Source organism: Engraulis encrasicolus, chromosome 12 (assembly GCF_034702125.1).
Source record: "Engraulis encrasicolus isolate BLACKSEA-1 chromosome 12, IST_EnEncr_1.0, whole genome shotgun sequence".
NCBI classification, from domain to species: domain Eukaryota; kingdom Metazoa; phylum Chordata; class Actinopteri; order Clupeiformes; family Engraulidae; genus Engraulis; species Engraulis encrasicolus.
Genome location: NC_085868.1, coordinates 16,139,477 through 16,154,476, shown reverse-complemented (window position 1 = coordinate 16,154,476; position 15,000 = coordinate 16,139,477). Strand labels below are relative to the sequence as shown.

Below are 15,000 nucleotides of genomic sequence, written 5' to 3'. Positions count from 1 at the left end.
AATAATCGTGGTATTGATTTTCCTCATAATCGAGCAGCCCTAACATCAGAGCCGGCGCGCCCAATACGCTCACTATGCTCTCAGCGTAAGGCCTCACGCGACCCGTTACGTCACTGACGTTTAGAGTTTAAAAAAAATGCGAACTGATTTCATTGTTTATTCAGAGATTTTGATAGGAATCTAAACTGTCTCTGGTTTATTATTGATTCAGTCACACAAAACGTGAAACGTCCAACATGAAACGTCATTTTCCCTGCGGAAACGACAAAAATAAAAATAAAATTCATGACAATGAGCGACGAGAACAGCAGTCAGGTAGGCAATGTAACTCCTCTGTTGTTACTCATTGTGATCCTTCTTCTGGCTAATTTCGTATGGAGCAGAAGTGTCAATTGGCTTTTGTATTGCACAACAATGCAGAGTTAAAAAGTGCCCAGGTCTTCGATACAGTCACATGTTGTAAAAAGGGGGATTAACGTTTTACTGTTGTTTTAAAAGGTAGAAGTTGTTGAGAACCACAAGCTGAGTAGCGTTTCGTTTAGCTTGTGCAATTAGTTCAACTGAATCAACAGGTAGCCTAGGCTAGAGAGAATGTGAGAGGAAAGGGTGGTGTTGTCAATGTTTTACTGTTGTTTCGAAAGGTGTACTAGTTGAATCCTAATCTGACAAGCCGTTTCTTTTACCCGATGAAACGTCAGTGCAGTCGAAGCAACGAAGGAGGGAGTGTGAGAGAGAAGCGGTGCCCTTTCTGTGTGTGTGTGTGTGTGTGTGAGTTTGCGCGTGCGCTGTTGTATGCGTGGCTGCCTCTCGATTGTTTAGAAGCAAATATCAACATACACAGACATTGGTTTTGGTTTTGACAGGCTCTTAAGATTTTTGATAAAACGTCTGTGCAGTCTAAGCAATGGAGGAGGAGGGAGTGAGGGAGAGGGAGTGCCGTGCGTGTGTGTGTGTGTGTGTGTGTGGGTGATAACAATAGCAATGGGGCGCGGCTTGCTTGGATAGACTAATAAATCCAGACCATTGGTGAATGACTGAAACTTGTGACGAAGGTGAATCTCAATAAATAGTGAACAAAACATTATTCACAATAAGTAAGGGTTAACGTTCGGTGAGAAGGTCGCTACCGTGGAATAGCAGCACGACAGAGAGAATCTTTAGACCCCGACGCGGAGCGGAGGGGTCTTGTTCTCTCTGAAGTGCTGCTATTCCACAAAGCGACCGACTCGCCGAAAGTTAACCCGCTTATTATATGGATATACTTAAATGATTCACACATGCGGGGACATTTCTTTAGACCTATTTAATGTTAAGATTGTTGCTGCGCAAAACAAAACAGTGCCGTTGTGGAACACCGCTAGGCAACAGCTAGGTAGGCTAGCCAGGACAACAGGTGTTGTCTATCACAGCAGCTGATTAGAGTGACAAAAGACCGGACCCCCTGCGGAGTGATATGAAACATTCGCTTTAGCCACTGACTTGTATACAAGCCAGTGGCTTTAGCAGTGAACGTCTTGTTGCCATTGAGAGCGGTAGCCAGGACAACGGGTGCTGTCTATCACAGCAGCTGATTAGAGTCTTGTTGAAAAGTCGCTTTAGCAGTGAAAAGTCTTGTTGCCATTGACAGCGGTCTGTTATAGACCAACCCGTCCGTTATCGAAAAATAACAGACGTCCGAACGTTGGGGAGCCCCGTTGAAATGAATGGAGCATTCGACAGATGACGTCACAACCATATAATAATGTTTGATAACATTCATAATAGCACATGTTATATAGCTTAATAATTTATTTTACATATGAGTTTCTAATCATAGGCTTATTCATTTTTTTTTTAAGTTTTAGACCAGATTAATAAAGGCAAGCTACTAGGGGGCAGGCTATAAAATATGGTCATTTTAAATGCAAACAATTTGATGGAGCTAAATTAATTGAAGCCTTATATTTTACAGGCGCTATGCTTAAGTTTCTGACCAGCTCAGACTCCAGTCAGTCAGCCAGTGGAGGGCCAGCACAATGTTCAGGTAGTACACAGATGAGCCAGGTACACCTGCAGCTGATGAGGTAGTCGCATGTTCAGTACAGCCACCGTTGTCTACATGTTCACAATCTGATGTTTTTGTCTCAAGAGCGCAGAAAGGGAAACTTTTTAATTAAGCTTGATTTGAGTAAAATTTCGTGGCTGTGGTTCGCGTTTTGCGGGGGGGGGGGGGGGGGTGCGCACTTTATAGGGGCCTCTTGNCATATTTTTGCCTAGGGCCCCATGGAGGTCAGAACCGGCCCTGCACACACACACACACACACACACACACACACACACACACACACACACACACGCATACACACACACACACACACACACACACGCACACAAACACACACAACATCCTCACGTAACACGCACACAAAAGGCAAAGTCCCTCGTCTTGACTGAGGAGATCTTGCACAAGTTATGTAATTGACCTAGAATATCAACAGTATATTAACAAACATTAAGTTACATAAACAAATGTAGCTTAATTTGTCTACATAATACGGGGGCTAACAAGTCACATGACTAATCATGTGACAACCTCTCATAGTTCCCTAGCAACATGAACAGCTTTTGCACAAAAGCATGAAAACAAACACAAATCAGGCATAATGATATTATCATAATAATATTATCATAATAATATTATCATATTACCTTACATTACCTCATAGCTTTACACAACTGCATTACGGATGTCATCAGGAGAATGTGCTGTAAATAAAACTGTCAAGAAACGCATGAGAGGGAGAGAGAGAGAGAGAGACAGAGAGAATGCGTGTGTGTGTGTGTGTGTGTGTGTGTGTGTGTGTGTGTGTGTGTGCGTGCGTGCGTGCGTGCGTGCGCGTGTGTGTGTGTGTTGGTTGTCTTGTGTTCATATTACTAACACAGCCCATTAGTTTCCCGCCAACTTTTAATTTCTCATGGGTTTGTCCACCTCATGCAACGTCATTTACACCTATGATAGAGTGGGTTGTCATTCTCACGTTAAGTCTTGTCTTGTACTCATTAAAGGGACACTGTACAGGAAATGGTCAAAAAAGGTACTGCAACTATGCTGCTCATTGAAACTGGGCTGCCTATTGCCACATTTGATCTTTTCATGAAAGTTTACTAAGTAATAAACTAATATTTTCTAGTATGGCCCAAGCACAGTCATTTTTGCTGCTAAAAATGGCTATTTCTGAAAATTCAAAATGGCAGACCATGGAGAATATCCCCCTTTTCATGTAAAAAAGTGCCTTTTTTCAGTCATAATGAATACTTGGAATTTTATGGTGGTGGTAAGTATTCATGAAAAAGGTAACATTAGTGAATGGATAGTATGAATTCTGGAAATAAACAACTAAAAACGATTTTGCATGTTTTACTTGGTCAATTTCCAGTAGTGGCTCCAGTGATACTATACAGATGAATCATGTCTTTTTGATTTGCTAAATGAGTTGCAGCATGACCTCAATTCAGACCTAGGCAATGAGTCACACAGTGGCCTCGTTTAGCCTACATGAGACATTTAATTCAGAGTTAACTCAGAATAAAGCTTAATTCCACTTTGAAAACATTATGTAAACACTTGCACTGGTGTAAAACGTATTAGTTCACCGTTTTATTGTTTGTCACAAAATTGATATGGAATTGGATAAATGACTGATTGACATGTTTTATACTCCTTTCCAATAGATAGACATGTTGTACTGTATGTTTGCATACAATGATATGCTGATGCATTTTATCAAATACATGGATATATTTTTGATAATTATTTGACGATTTAGATGGCACGATAAAATATTGGGTCACTACGTAATGACTGTGTAAAATTGTGGATCCAAACACTATTCCATTTAAGAAAGAGTGCTAAAGAGAGCATGGGGTAAGGCAGAGTCCAGCCTCATGCTGCTTCCTGGAAGTGAAGGACTGGCATGATGCTCTTGCCATACTTTTCCCAGTTTATGGACATCATTTGTTCTTTGTTGCTGTTTTTGCAAGGTAGTGATTGTGTTTCATTTTGTTGCACTTGCAACTGTGTAATGACAATTAAAAATCGTAAAAATTGTCCAGGAGCTGTTTAATGTTAATTGACTGTTTGCATGAAAATCACCTTTATTGGACCAGAATTGACTTCTCTTTACCACAACTGGGGCGCATTTCTGGAAAGCGTAGTTGCTAACTATGTTAACTACTTTGTTGGTTGCAATACAATTTCCCATTGGCAACTACCAAAGTTGCTAACTGCTAACAACTACGCTTTCCAGAAATGCACCCCTGTGAGTAACTGTATTGAATGTTTTGAAGGTTGTCCACCTGGCATTGCAGAGGTCTTTGCCTTCACTTATTGTTGGTGATTTCAGCCCAGTTTTGTTCTGAATTTGTAGCAAGTCAAGCAATATTTTGTGTTGCATCGAATCGATTTTTGTGGGGTCGGGCATGATATTGAATACAGTGTAAAGTCATTTCATTTGTTGTCTGCAACATTTTACAACACCACACTGACCTGTCAGAACTATATCTGAATTATCAGATTTATATGCCGATATCAGAATTATATCAGAATTATATTCTTCTTTTAGGGGCTTTTTGCCTTTATTTTACAGGAGAGTTGAAGATGGTGACAGGAAGCGAATGGTACAGAGAGACAGGGGAGGATCGGAAAATGACCCCGGCCCCCGACCCCGAACTCGAACCGGGGTCCCCGTGGCTGGGCATGCAAGCCCAAATGTGAATTATGTTCTTATATCTTAGAACTGATCACCACATAGGCCATTATTCCTTACTGAGCACGAGTATCCAAAACATGGTCCCCTGTACACACTCATTTGAACAAAATGGTGTCCAACAATATATTGAATGCATATAACTACCTAATTACATACATGCTCTCAAACAATGATTTTTTCAATCATAACCTGGATTTTGTGCCTAGATACTGCATTATACAGTAAATTTGACTGGATTTCAATTGGAGAATCGCATACGAGTCGAATGTGCAAGTTTGAGGTCTTGAAGAAGCTAAATGCTCCAGAAAACAGTGTTGGCTTTAAAAGGACTAACCTCATGTCTTTTCTATGGGCAAGAGACCTTCAGAGCTGAATTCTCAGTTTTCTACTTTAAGAAAAAAACACATTGAAAATGCCTCAATTTCTTAAGATATTACCAGATTGCCATGTGTAAGGTATCATCGTAAAGCTTAGAATCTGAACTTTGAGATTATATGATTAACTTTGATTTACTCAATACGCTCCAGGCCTACTTGCGTCCTGTTTTGTTGTTGCTATAGTATCGTCACCTCAGAAGCCTCTCCATATATACGAGATGACACGGAGATCTGCTTGGGGTTGTTATTTTTTCTCAGACATTAATGGCATTCGCATTACATATGACAATGACAACAATTCTCCAGACACTCTCCAGAGACACAAGAGCACATGAATGTCTGGCAGCTGCGTAGTGTGACATGTCTAATCATACCAAGCTATCGCAAATCAGACCATTTTTTGTCCGACCTTAATGGACTGGCAATTTCGTCCACTCGCAGGGAACCATATCAGAAAAACACACACACACACACACACACACACACACACACACACACACACACACACACACACACACACACACACACACACACACACACACACACACACACACACACACAGTGTCCAATCTCGAAGGTCACAGGCAAACATGGTATCTGGGTCGGACAATGACCCCAAGACAACCCAAATTAGACTTTATTGTCTGACTATAATAGCCTTGGGGTCTGGTACACTTGGAGGGAATCCTGTCACAGTCACACACACACATACACACATACAGACAAAGACACTCACACACACAGACGTCCACACATGTCCACATAGTCACACAGACATATGTCTTGTCAACATTGCCCTGGGGGTCGCAAAAGGTCGGTAAAGGTCACTCCTGCTTGTCAGTGTTCGGTTCGAAGGTCACAAGCGACCATAAGTTTAGGCTCAGGGTCAGGGTGATGACATCATGACTAGTCACCTCAGGGGTCGTCCGATGTGAATTTGACGCGTCAGCTTGTCTGATTGACATTGTGCGAGGTTACGAAACCCAATGACAAAAGGATTACTATAAAACTGGCAAAACCAACAGCATTTAGATTTAATTGTTTGACAACATTGTTTGGTCTGTTTAGAACCATGCGTGCAGACACAGGGTATTAAGAATGTTTGGTTTTCCAAAGGGAGGGTCATCATACGTAATAAGAAATGTGAGATTTTTATCGTGTGTTAAGTCCCATTGTTTAACTGCACTGTGTAGGCTTACTTGAGCAGTAGACTCGAATAGCCTTTCTGTCTGTCCACACATTATAATGCTCCAAATACACCTTCTCAACACCGTGTGTGCATGAGGCAATAACGTGATTTACTGTGTATGCATTGAGATAACCAAATCTTTTTTCATTGCTATTGTGGAAACATTTATTTGTCTTGAAACATCTTACTGTACAGCAGACAATAGGTTCATGCAATATACTGCCCTACAAAGGCAAAGTGCAGTACATACGCCAACATTGAAACTGAGGAAAATGCCTTCAAAGCCTTGGTATTAGGGGGGTCCGCTCATTTTTCCGACGCACCATTGGTCCGATGCGTCAATGTTCCGAACATTTCCCATTGATCCTACAGCACTTAGTCTCTGATAACTTTTTACCAATTAAATGAAACCCTTTGTCCCGACAGTCCAATGTTCCGACCAAAAGCTGCTTTAGATCACCGTCATCTCTGAAGCCTACGCAGTGGTCATGCTGCTGTCTGTGACAGGTTAGGTTTAGGGAAAGTTTTGGTCAAGGCACAAATTGAAAACTCAGAAACATTGCAATAGCCTACTGACAGGTTAGGGTTAGGAAGGGTTTTGGTTAGGGCACAATTGTAAAACTTGGCAACATTGCATTAATGACAGGTTATGTTTAGGGGTGGTTTTGGTAAGAGCACAGCAAGACCGACTCAGACGACATCTATGTGCTCGTCGCAGCGCATGCAGCTGAAGTCTACTTGGCACCGGGAAAAGCAGGACATACGACCTGGGATGATGACCAACCACAAACAGCCATTGGTCGGAACATTGAGCTGTCGGAGCAAAGGGTTTCATTTAATTATTTCGAGTTAGTGGGCTGTAGGATTAATGGGAAATTTTCGGAATATTGACGAATCGGACCAAAGGGGTGTCGGAAAAATGACATGCTACCGGTATTAGGTTGGATATTGTAGTTACAGTACTGCAAATTTGGCATCGCAATTTCTCTAAAACGGGACATATTTGGACCATAAGGCTTGGTGGAACTGAATTTTGACAAAATATGTAGTTCCTGCAATTTACCTTTGTATGGTACTATAGCCTCATGATATTATAGCCCCATGATATATATTTAAACTAACTTTACATTTAATTAGATAATTTCCCATCACTCTCTGCCAATACTTTCCTCTCACTCTCTCACACTATCCTATTGGAAGAAAAGACCCAAAACACCCAACATATCGTTTCAAAGAAATTGAGAGCATGACCTTTACATGACCATGAAAGTATACTAGAAGTAAAATTGCCCTAATGGCTATTTGCATTGCCGTAAACCCTGAGTTGAGCTGCTACTTTTTTCCCATTAAGAATGATTGTACCGATTTTCCGATGCTTTATAATGCGCTGAGCTACATCTCATATCGAAGTAAAATATTAAATTTAAGAACTGATGTCTTGATTGTTCTTTGAAGCACTGAAAAATGTGAGTGAACTATTACTGTATGTTTTTAGAATGTCTTTGTTTATGTTTTTGAGTGCTAGCATGCATGAAAATGCATTTTCCCTGGGTACTTTCGCCAGGATACACAGAAAGGACCAACCATGTGTGTTTTTGTTGTATCGTGTATGTGTGTGTGTGTGTGTGTGTGTGTGTGTGTGTGTGTGTGTGTGTGTGTGTGTGTGTGTGTGTGTGAGTGAGTGAGTGAGTGAGTGAGTGAGTGAGTGAGTGAGTGAGTGAGTGAGTGAGTGAGTGAGTGAGTGAGTGAGTGAGTGAGTGAGTGAGTGAGTGAGTGAGTGAGTGAGTGAGTGAGTGAGTGAGTGAGTGAGTGAGTGAGTGAGCGAGCGAGTGAGGGAGTGTTGTTGTTGCTGTTGTTGTTTTATTTTATTATTATTTAAGGCTCTTATGGCATCAGGGTGTCCCAGGTCATAGGCTTATGTAAGCTGCCCATTCTGTTGCGCTGCCCAAAGGATAACACACCGATTTTGTTTCATTTATCTGTCTGAGCGTAACTTTGCGTGCATGAGTGCATGCATTTGACTACTGTACATTTGTGTGTGTGTGTGTGCGTTGTGTGTTTGTGTGTGTGTGTGTGTGTGTGTGTGTGTGTGTGTGTGTGTGTGTGTGTGTGTGTGTGTGTGTGTGTGTGCGTACGTGTGTGTGTGTGTGTGTGTGTGTGCGTACGTGTGTGTGTCTGTGTGTGTGCGTGCGTGTGCGTGTGTGTGTGTGTGTGTCAGTACATGCTTCAATGATTTTCTACTTTAAACACATAACGCTCACTAATGTTATGACATTTCAAAATGAGTGGAGCTCAGGGCTGCTGTGTGCTGACGTTGATGTGTGGTGAAGCTTTTTAGAGTTTATGGCAGGAGACTGAAGGGATTTAGAGGGGTTTTTATCTTAACGTTATGAAGGTTTTGTAACGTTGAAGGTGTTGCAGCTGTGTGATCTAGCAAGGGGGTCGGTAAAGGTCTAATAAAGGAATGTTAACCCCCCCCCCTATCTCCCTCTCACACACACTCTCTCTCTCTCTCTCTCTCTCTCTCTCTCTCTCTCTCTCTCTCTCTCTCTCTCCATTTCATTTTTACCTTTGCCCCTTTGCATGTTTTAGCTTTTTCTTTTCGTCTGTGAGCTTTAGGAAATGTTAAAGGTGCCCTGTGTGTAATGTGGCCAGAATGGGTACTGCAACTAACTTATGCTGCTCATTGAAACTGTGCTGCCTATTACCAAATTTGATCTTTTCATTAATATTTACTAAATAATGAACCAATATTTACTAGTATAAGCAACGTACAGTAAGTTTTGCAGCTAAACAAAATGTATTTCTGGGCCATGGAGGACATCCCCCTTTTAATTTTTGAAAAGTGCAATTTTCCCAGTCATAATGAACACTTAGAATTTGGTGGTAGTATTCATGAAAAAGGTAACATTTGTGAATGGGCTGCATGAATTCTGGAAATAAACTTCAAGAAATATTACACAGTGCACCTTTACGTGTATTTTCTCTTTTTTCACATTTCTAATACTCCTTCAGTCTCTCTCTCCACCCCTTTATATTTCTTTGTGACGCTTCTCTGCCTCTCCCTCCCGCTCTCTCTCTCTCTCTCTCTCTCTCTCTCTCTCTCTCTCTCTCTCTCTTTCTCCAGCCTGATCACCAAAAATTCCGTGCTCCTGAACACGGATGTTAAGGACACGAAATCCGTGTCCAGGAGCACGGATTTTGCCAAAATTCCGTGCTCCTGGACACGGAATTGTTTTCCGTGCTCCTGGGCACGGAATTGTTTTCCGTGATGGGCACACGGAAGTGCTTTCTATAGGCTATTACCACAGCACTGTGTAACTCTATCATTAGAAAATACATACCAAATGCTAATCCTAAACAAAATAATGCTATAGCAATTTAAGTTGTGTCATGACCAAAACATTCCCTAACCTTAACCTGTCATTAAAGACATATTTTTGAGAAATACCTTTTCCAGTTGGTTGCTAGGCTATCAAATTCATATAATGAATGAAAGAAAACTAGTTGTGCCCAGACCAAAACAATCCCTAACCCTAACCTGTCAGTAGGAAATGATTTTTTTAAGAAGAAATATTAGAAATGAGAAAAATCCTGAGAAAACACAAGACTGTGGAAACATAGAACTGTGGGAGTAGCCTATAGAGAGATCACTTCTCTGTGTCCATCACGGAAAACAATTCCGTTTCCAGGAGCACGGAATACAATTCCATGTCCAGGAGCACGGAATTTTGGCAAAATCCGTGCTCCTGGACACGGATTTTGTGCCCTTAACATCCGTGTCCAGGAGCACAGAATTTTTGGAGATCATGTTGCTTTCTCTTGCTCTTGCTCTTTCTAAGGTCTTTTTTTCACTGTGAATGAACATTTACAAACACACTGATAGCTTTTAAAAATAACATTGGCAGTGGTCAGTGTATATGCATATGCTCGCACAGCACGCACGTGCACACACACACACACACACACACACACACACACACACACACACACACACACACACACGCACACACACACACACGCATAGACAGACAGACAGACACACAGACAGACAGACACACACACACACACACACACACACACACACACACACACACACACACACACACACACACACACACACACACACACACACACACACACACACACACACAGCGAAAGTCCATTAGCACAGGAAGGACCAGTGGGACATCCAGCCATCTCTGTTAAGGGGGGCCGGGGGCGTATGCTGTTGAGGGAGAGAGCTAAGGATTGTGGGTATTGCTGCTGTTGCCACCCCTGCTGCTGTGCTGCTCTGCTCCTTCCTCTGGTCCACGTAGATTAGAGGCAAGCATCGATGGGCTCTTACAAGGGTCTAAGAAGGCATTGGACACCACTTTGGACTCTCTATCGCCAGTATGTTTTTTTATATCAGATCTTTTTGGTCATTGCCATTTTGTTAAAAGCTAATTTATAACAACACCTCCATGCACGGCTGAAGATATTTTTTGGTCTTTTAGACTTTTTCAGTGACAGGATAGTTTGAGCGAGAGACAGGAAACGTTTTGGGAGAGAGAGACGGGGAAGGGTTGGCAAAGGCCCCGGCCGAGTAGACAAGTGCCTCACCGTTAAGCCATGGTAGAGAGGGAAAGAGAGAGAGAGAGATAGAGATATGGCAAACCTGTTCACCAGAGTTGCATTTGTGGGTAATTTGGTTCCTCATCTGGAGAGTATAACCATTAATTAACCTTCGCCACCGCCATAATGCCTGTGGTTTGGTTTGGTTTGGTTTCGAATGACTGGTGTTGCTGTCACCACACTAGATGCTCGGTAGTTGCACATTTGCTCCAGTAACGATGCCGTAGTGTGTGCATGCGTGTGTGTGTGTGCGTGCATGTGTGTGCGTGCCTACCTGCCTATCTGTGTGCGTGTGCGTGTATGTGTGCGTGCGTGCGTGCCTGCCTACGTGCATATTTGCGCGCATACGTGCGTGCATGCCTGCGTGCGTGCGTGTGTGCCAGCCTACGTGCCTGCGTGCGTGCCTGCCTGCCTGCCTGCCTGCCTCCCTGTCTGCGTGAGGGCGTGCGTGCATGCGTGTGTGTTGTCTGTTTTCTTTCCAGCAGTCATCTTCAGCCCAGTCTGCCATGAATAGTTAACGAGGGCCGGGGCTGCTGTGGCTGAGAGGACTGTGTTTAGTGTAGTACGCATAAGATGCTGTGACATCTCTCAGCAGCACTGTGTAAACATTTCTACAAAAAAACCTGAAGCTTCTTCCTCCCCCTCTCCACCCCCCTCTTTATTTATATTTCTCTATCTCGCTATCTCTTTCTGTCTCTCTCTCCTTCTCTGTGTGTGTGTGTCTCTCTCTCTCTCTTTCTCTGTCTCAATCTCTTTTTCTATTCCTCACTCTCTATCTCTCTCCCCCTTTATCTGTCTCCCTCCCTGTCTCTCTCCCTCTCTCTCTCTTTCTCTCTCTCTATCTCTCTTTCTCTTTCTATCCCTCACTCTATCCCTCACTGTTTCTCACTATCTATCTCTATCTCTCTCTCTTTCTCTCCCTTTCTCTCTATCTCTCTATCTGCACTACTGATGTTTAAGTCAACCTGTTTAGAACCTACTGCTCCCCTCTTTATACAGCTCTCTGGATACAGCTCTCTGGATCAGATACAAGAAGGAGAGTCTACTGAAACTGAAAGTAGCTTACAATGATTGTCTTAGGATCCTCTTAAAGAAATCAAGGAGTACTAGAGCAAGTGGGTCATTCTGCAAATTTGGTCTAACTACGTTTATGGCACTGTTAAGAAATCTTACCTTTAAGTTCATGAGCAGGCTTGATTGTGCAAAAAATGAGCTTATCGCTCAATTGGTTGATCCAAGTCATAGCTGTGTAAGATATATATCTACTATCTGGTAACACTGGCATGAATGCCTTCACTAGTTTCCTTTTATTGTATGTGTATTTTTTTATTGTATTGTTGATGTGTGTATTGTAATGTGTCCAATGTGGGCCCTGAGCCTGTAATAAAGTTTTTATATATATCTCCCCCCGTTTCTCTCCCTGTCTCTTTCTCTCTTTCTCTTTCTATCTCATTCTCTCTCTCTTTCTCTATCTCTCTCTCCCCCTTTATCTCTCTCCCTCTCTCCCCCCCCCCTTTATCTCTCTTCCTCTCTGTTTCTCTTTCTCTTTCTCTCTCACTCTCTATCTCTTGCTCTCTCTCTCTCTCTCTCTCACTCTCTCTCTCTTTCTCTCTTTCCCCCCCTTTATCTCTATCCCTTTCTCTATCTCTCCTGTGCGGGTTGTGACATGCCATCATGCAAACAGCCAACAATGATATTAATGAACATCCTCTTGTTGCTTATTTCTCCGTACAGAAGCACTGAAGAACCACGTCTCCAAAAGCGTAACGGGCAGCGGCAGCAGCAGCAGTAACCATGAGAACAACAAGCCAACGGGCCTCTCGGACAGTTGGATGGCGGAGGGAGAGCTACTGCTCCAGGTGAGATTTGATTTCACTTAAATATTGGGATGCTGTGGTGCAGCGAGCAGGCATTGCCAAAATGCCAAAAACAAGGTTTAAACAAAGGTACAGTCCACTGTGTTTCAATAATATAGTATGCTCTTCGCTGACCTGTGATGAGATCATCCCGACCTGTCTCGTCTTCAGACGCAGCCCCAGTCAGCAAAGCTTGCGGCACCAATGCGTTAGCATTAGCTTGGCTCAGCTTTGCCTTTGGGAGCCAGGGCCGGTTTTTAGCATAGGCCGGCTAGGCGGTCGCCTAGAGCGCCATGTGAAGAAGGAGCGCCGAAATGGCGCTCTCCTATGCGTAATTTTGCGATATGAAGTTTTTTTTATGAAGTCGCAATCAACAAAGAGTGGCGAAAGCGCTCCTCACGGCAAAGCGCCCCTCAGCCAATAGTAATATCTCTTCCAACTGTCTCTGGGAAGTCTGTGAACCAATAAACAGACAGTTCTGAGAAAGGGGGCGGGACGAGTGACAGCATTCGATCTATTTTGAATTTGGAGACTAACTGGAGAGACAGAGGGGGCAAGCGCAAACAGTAGTGCTGCTCTGCTGGATGGAGATTATTATGTTCTCATTAAACCACTCATTGCATGATGCAGGAGTTTCAGAGGGTGTTTTGGAACTATGTGATTTAATCAGCAACCGTTTGTGATTATGGAAAGCCTAATAGTTATGAGGTTACTATTTGGAATTAGAGAGAAAAGGAGCTTTGTTTTTGATCAGAGAAATCGCTAGTTAGCATGCTAACATTAGCCAAGTATGCCAAGCAATGAAATCCAGTAAAGTAGCTGTTAGTAGCCTACTCACTACTCACTAACACCCACCTGATATCATAATACTTGCTTAGGTTGACAAGCAATGTAAAGTAAGACTGGTGCAATGTTTAAAACAATTTTAGCTGCCATATCTCCTTCCATCCACATGAATTACCTGCTTGTTGTAAGCTTAAAAAAACATTAATTTCCAGACCAGAATGACATAGCCTACATTAATCATGTAACAGAACCATGCACAGCAGACAAGTGAGGCTATTTACTATATTTTGTATATAATGAAATTCAATAGCGTGACAGCTCTTCTCCCTTTCTCTCACCCTGTCCCTCCAAACACATAGATAGCCCTTCTCATTCTCCTACTCACAAATGCACCACTATTTCCAGTCCAGAAATGGAATTGGTTTGGAAGACAGCACAAATGTGTAGCTTATTAAAATTGTTATGCTGCCATGCTTTGTGATGCTGTAGATAGTGTAGATCAATGCAGACCTCCTTGGTAGGCAGAAATCAAACTCGCCTAGGGCACCAAATAAGCCAGAACCGGCCCTGTTGGGAGCACTGGGTGCATTAAGTTATAAGTGACCAAATTGGACCAGTTGTTAAACACCCTTACATGACTAGTTAAAGGGGCATTCCACCGGTGTAGACATGAATATGTATTGAAAGTGGGCCATATATGTAATAGAATAGTAGCATAAATTTCTAATTTGGCGCCTTCTTGGCCGAGAAAAGGCAGAAAATGACTTTTTAGTGCTTGTGGATTTGTGACAACAATCCCCAAAATGCCACAGCCAGGCAGCTCTGCCAGTACTGCAGCCTCAATGCCAGTGATTTCAAAAGCACTGTCACACTGATCTGTGATAGGTCTGTTAGCGCATTAGGTCCAACCCCCTATGTTCGGGGTTGAAAGGGTGGGAAAAAGGCTTGTAGTTTCAACAGAAATCCACCTCTCTTACACTTCCTCTTACAATGATGCAAAATGACGATTTTTACATCATTGGAGGAGGAAGTGTTAAGAGGTGAATAAGGATTTCTCCTGTCTCAGGGGGAATTGAGAGAGTGTTGCATGACCATTCAAAAGTATGACTGGGTGTCTAGCAATGGAAAGTCTAATGCAAATGGGTGGAGTGTCCCTTTAACCGATTCAAAAGTAGTTGCTCCAAATGAAACATGGCGATTTTATATCTAAACAAAGAAATGGCAGTGTAACGAAAGGTGTAGTAATACATTCGATGCACTTCGACTTCGGCACATTGATGTCTTCACTCCTAGTCTTCTCGCACAAATAGAAAGGGGGATATGGGGAACTAGTGAAGAACCGTAGAAAAGTTACATTCCCATAGAGCAAATGTAACAGCAAATTACATTCCCTAAACCACAACCTACAATGACGATTGACCAATCAC

The 15,000-nt window shown here is 42.6% G+C and overlaps 1 protein-coding gene across 1 annotated transcript in view; it reads left to right on the top strand.

Annotated features, from left to right (window-relative positions):
• ahr1b (aryl hydrocarbon receptor 1b) overlaps window positions 1-15,000 on the top strand; it is a 123,524-nt gene that overhangs the window by 40,042 nt on the left and 68,482 nt on the right. Inside the window, exon 3 of the mRNA XM_063211710.1 lies at window positions 12,666-12,790. Within this exon, the coding sequence (XP_063067780.1) occupies window positions 12,666-12,790 (125 nt within the window). The remainder of the gene's footprint in view (window positions 1-12,665; window positions 12,791-15,000) is intronic.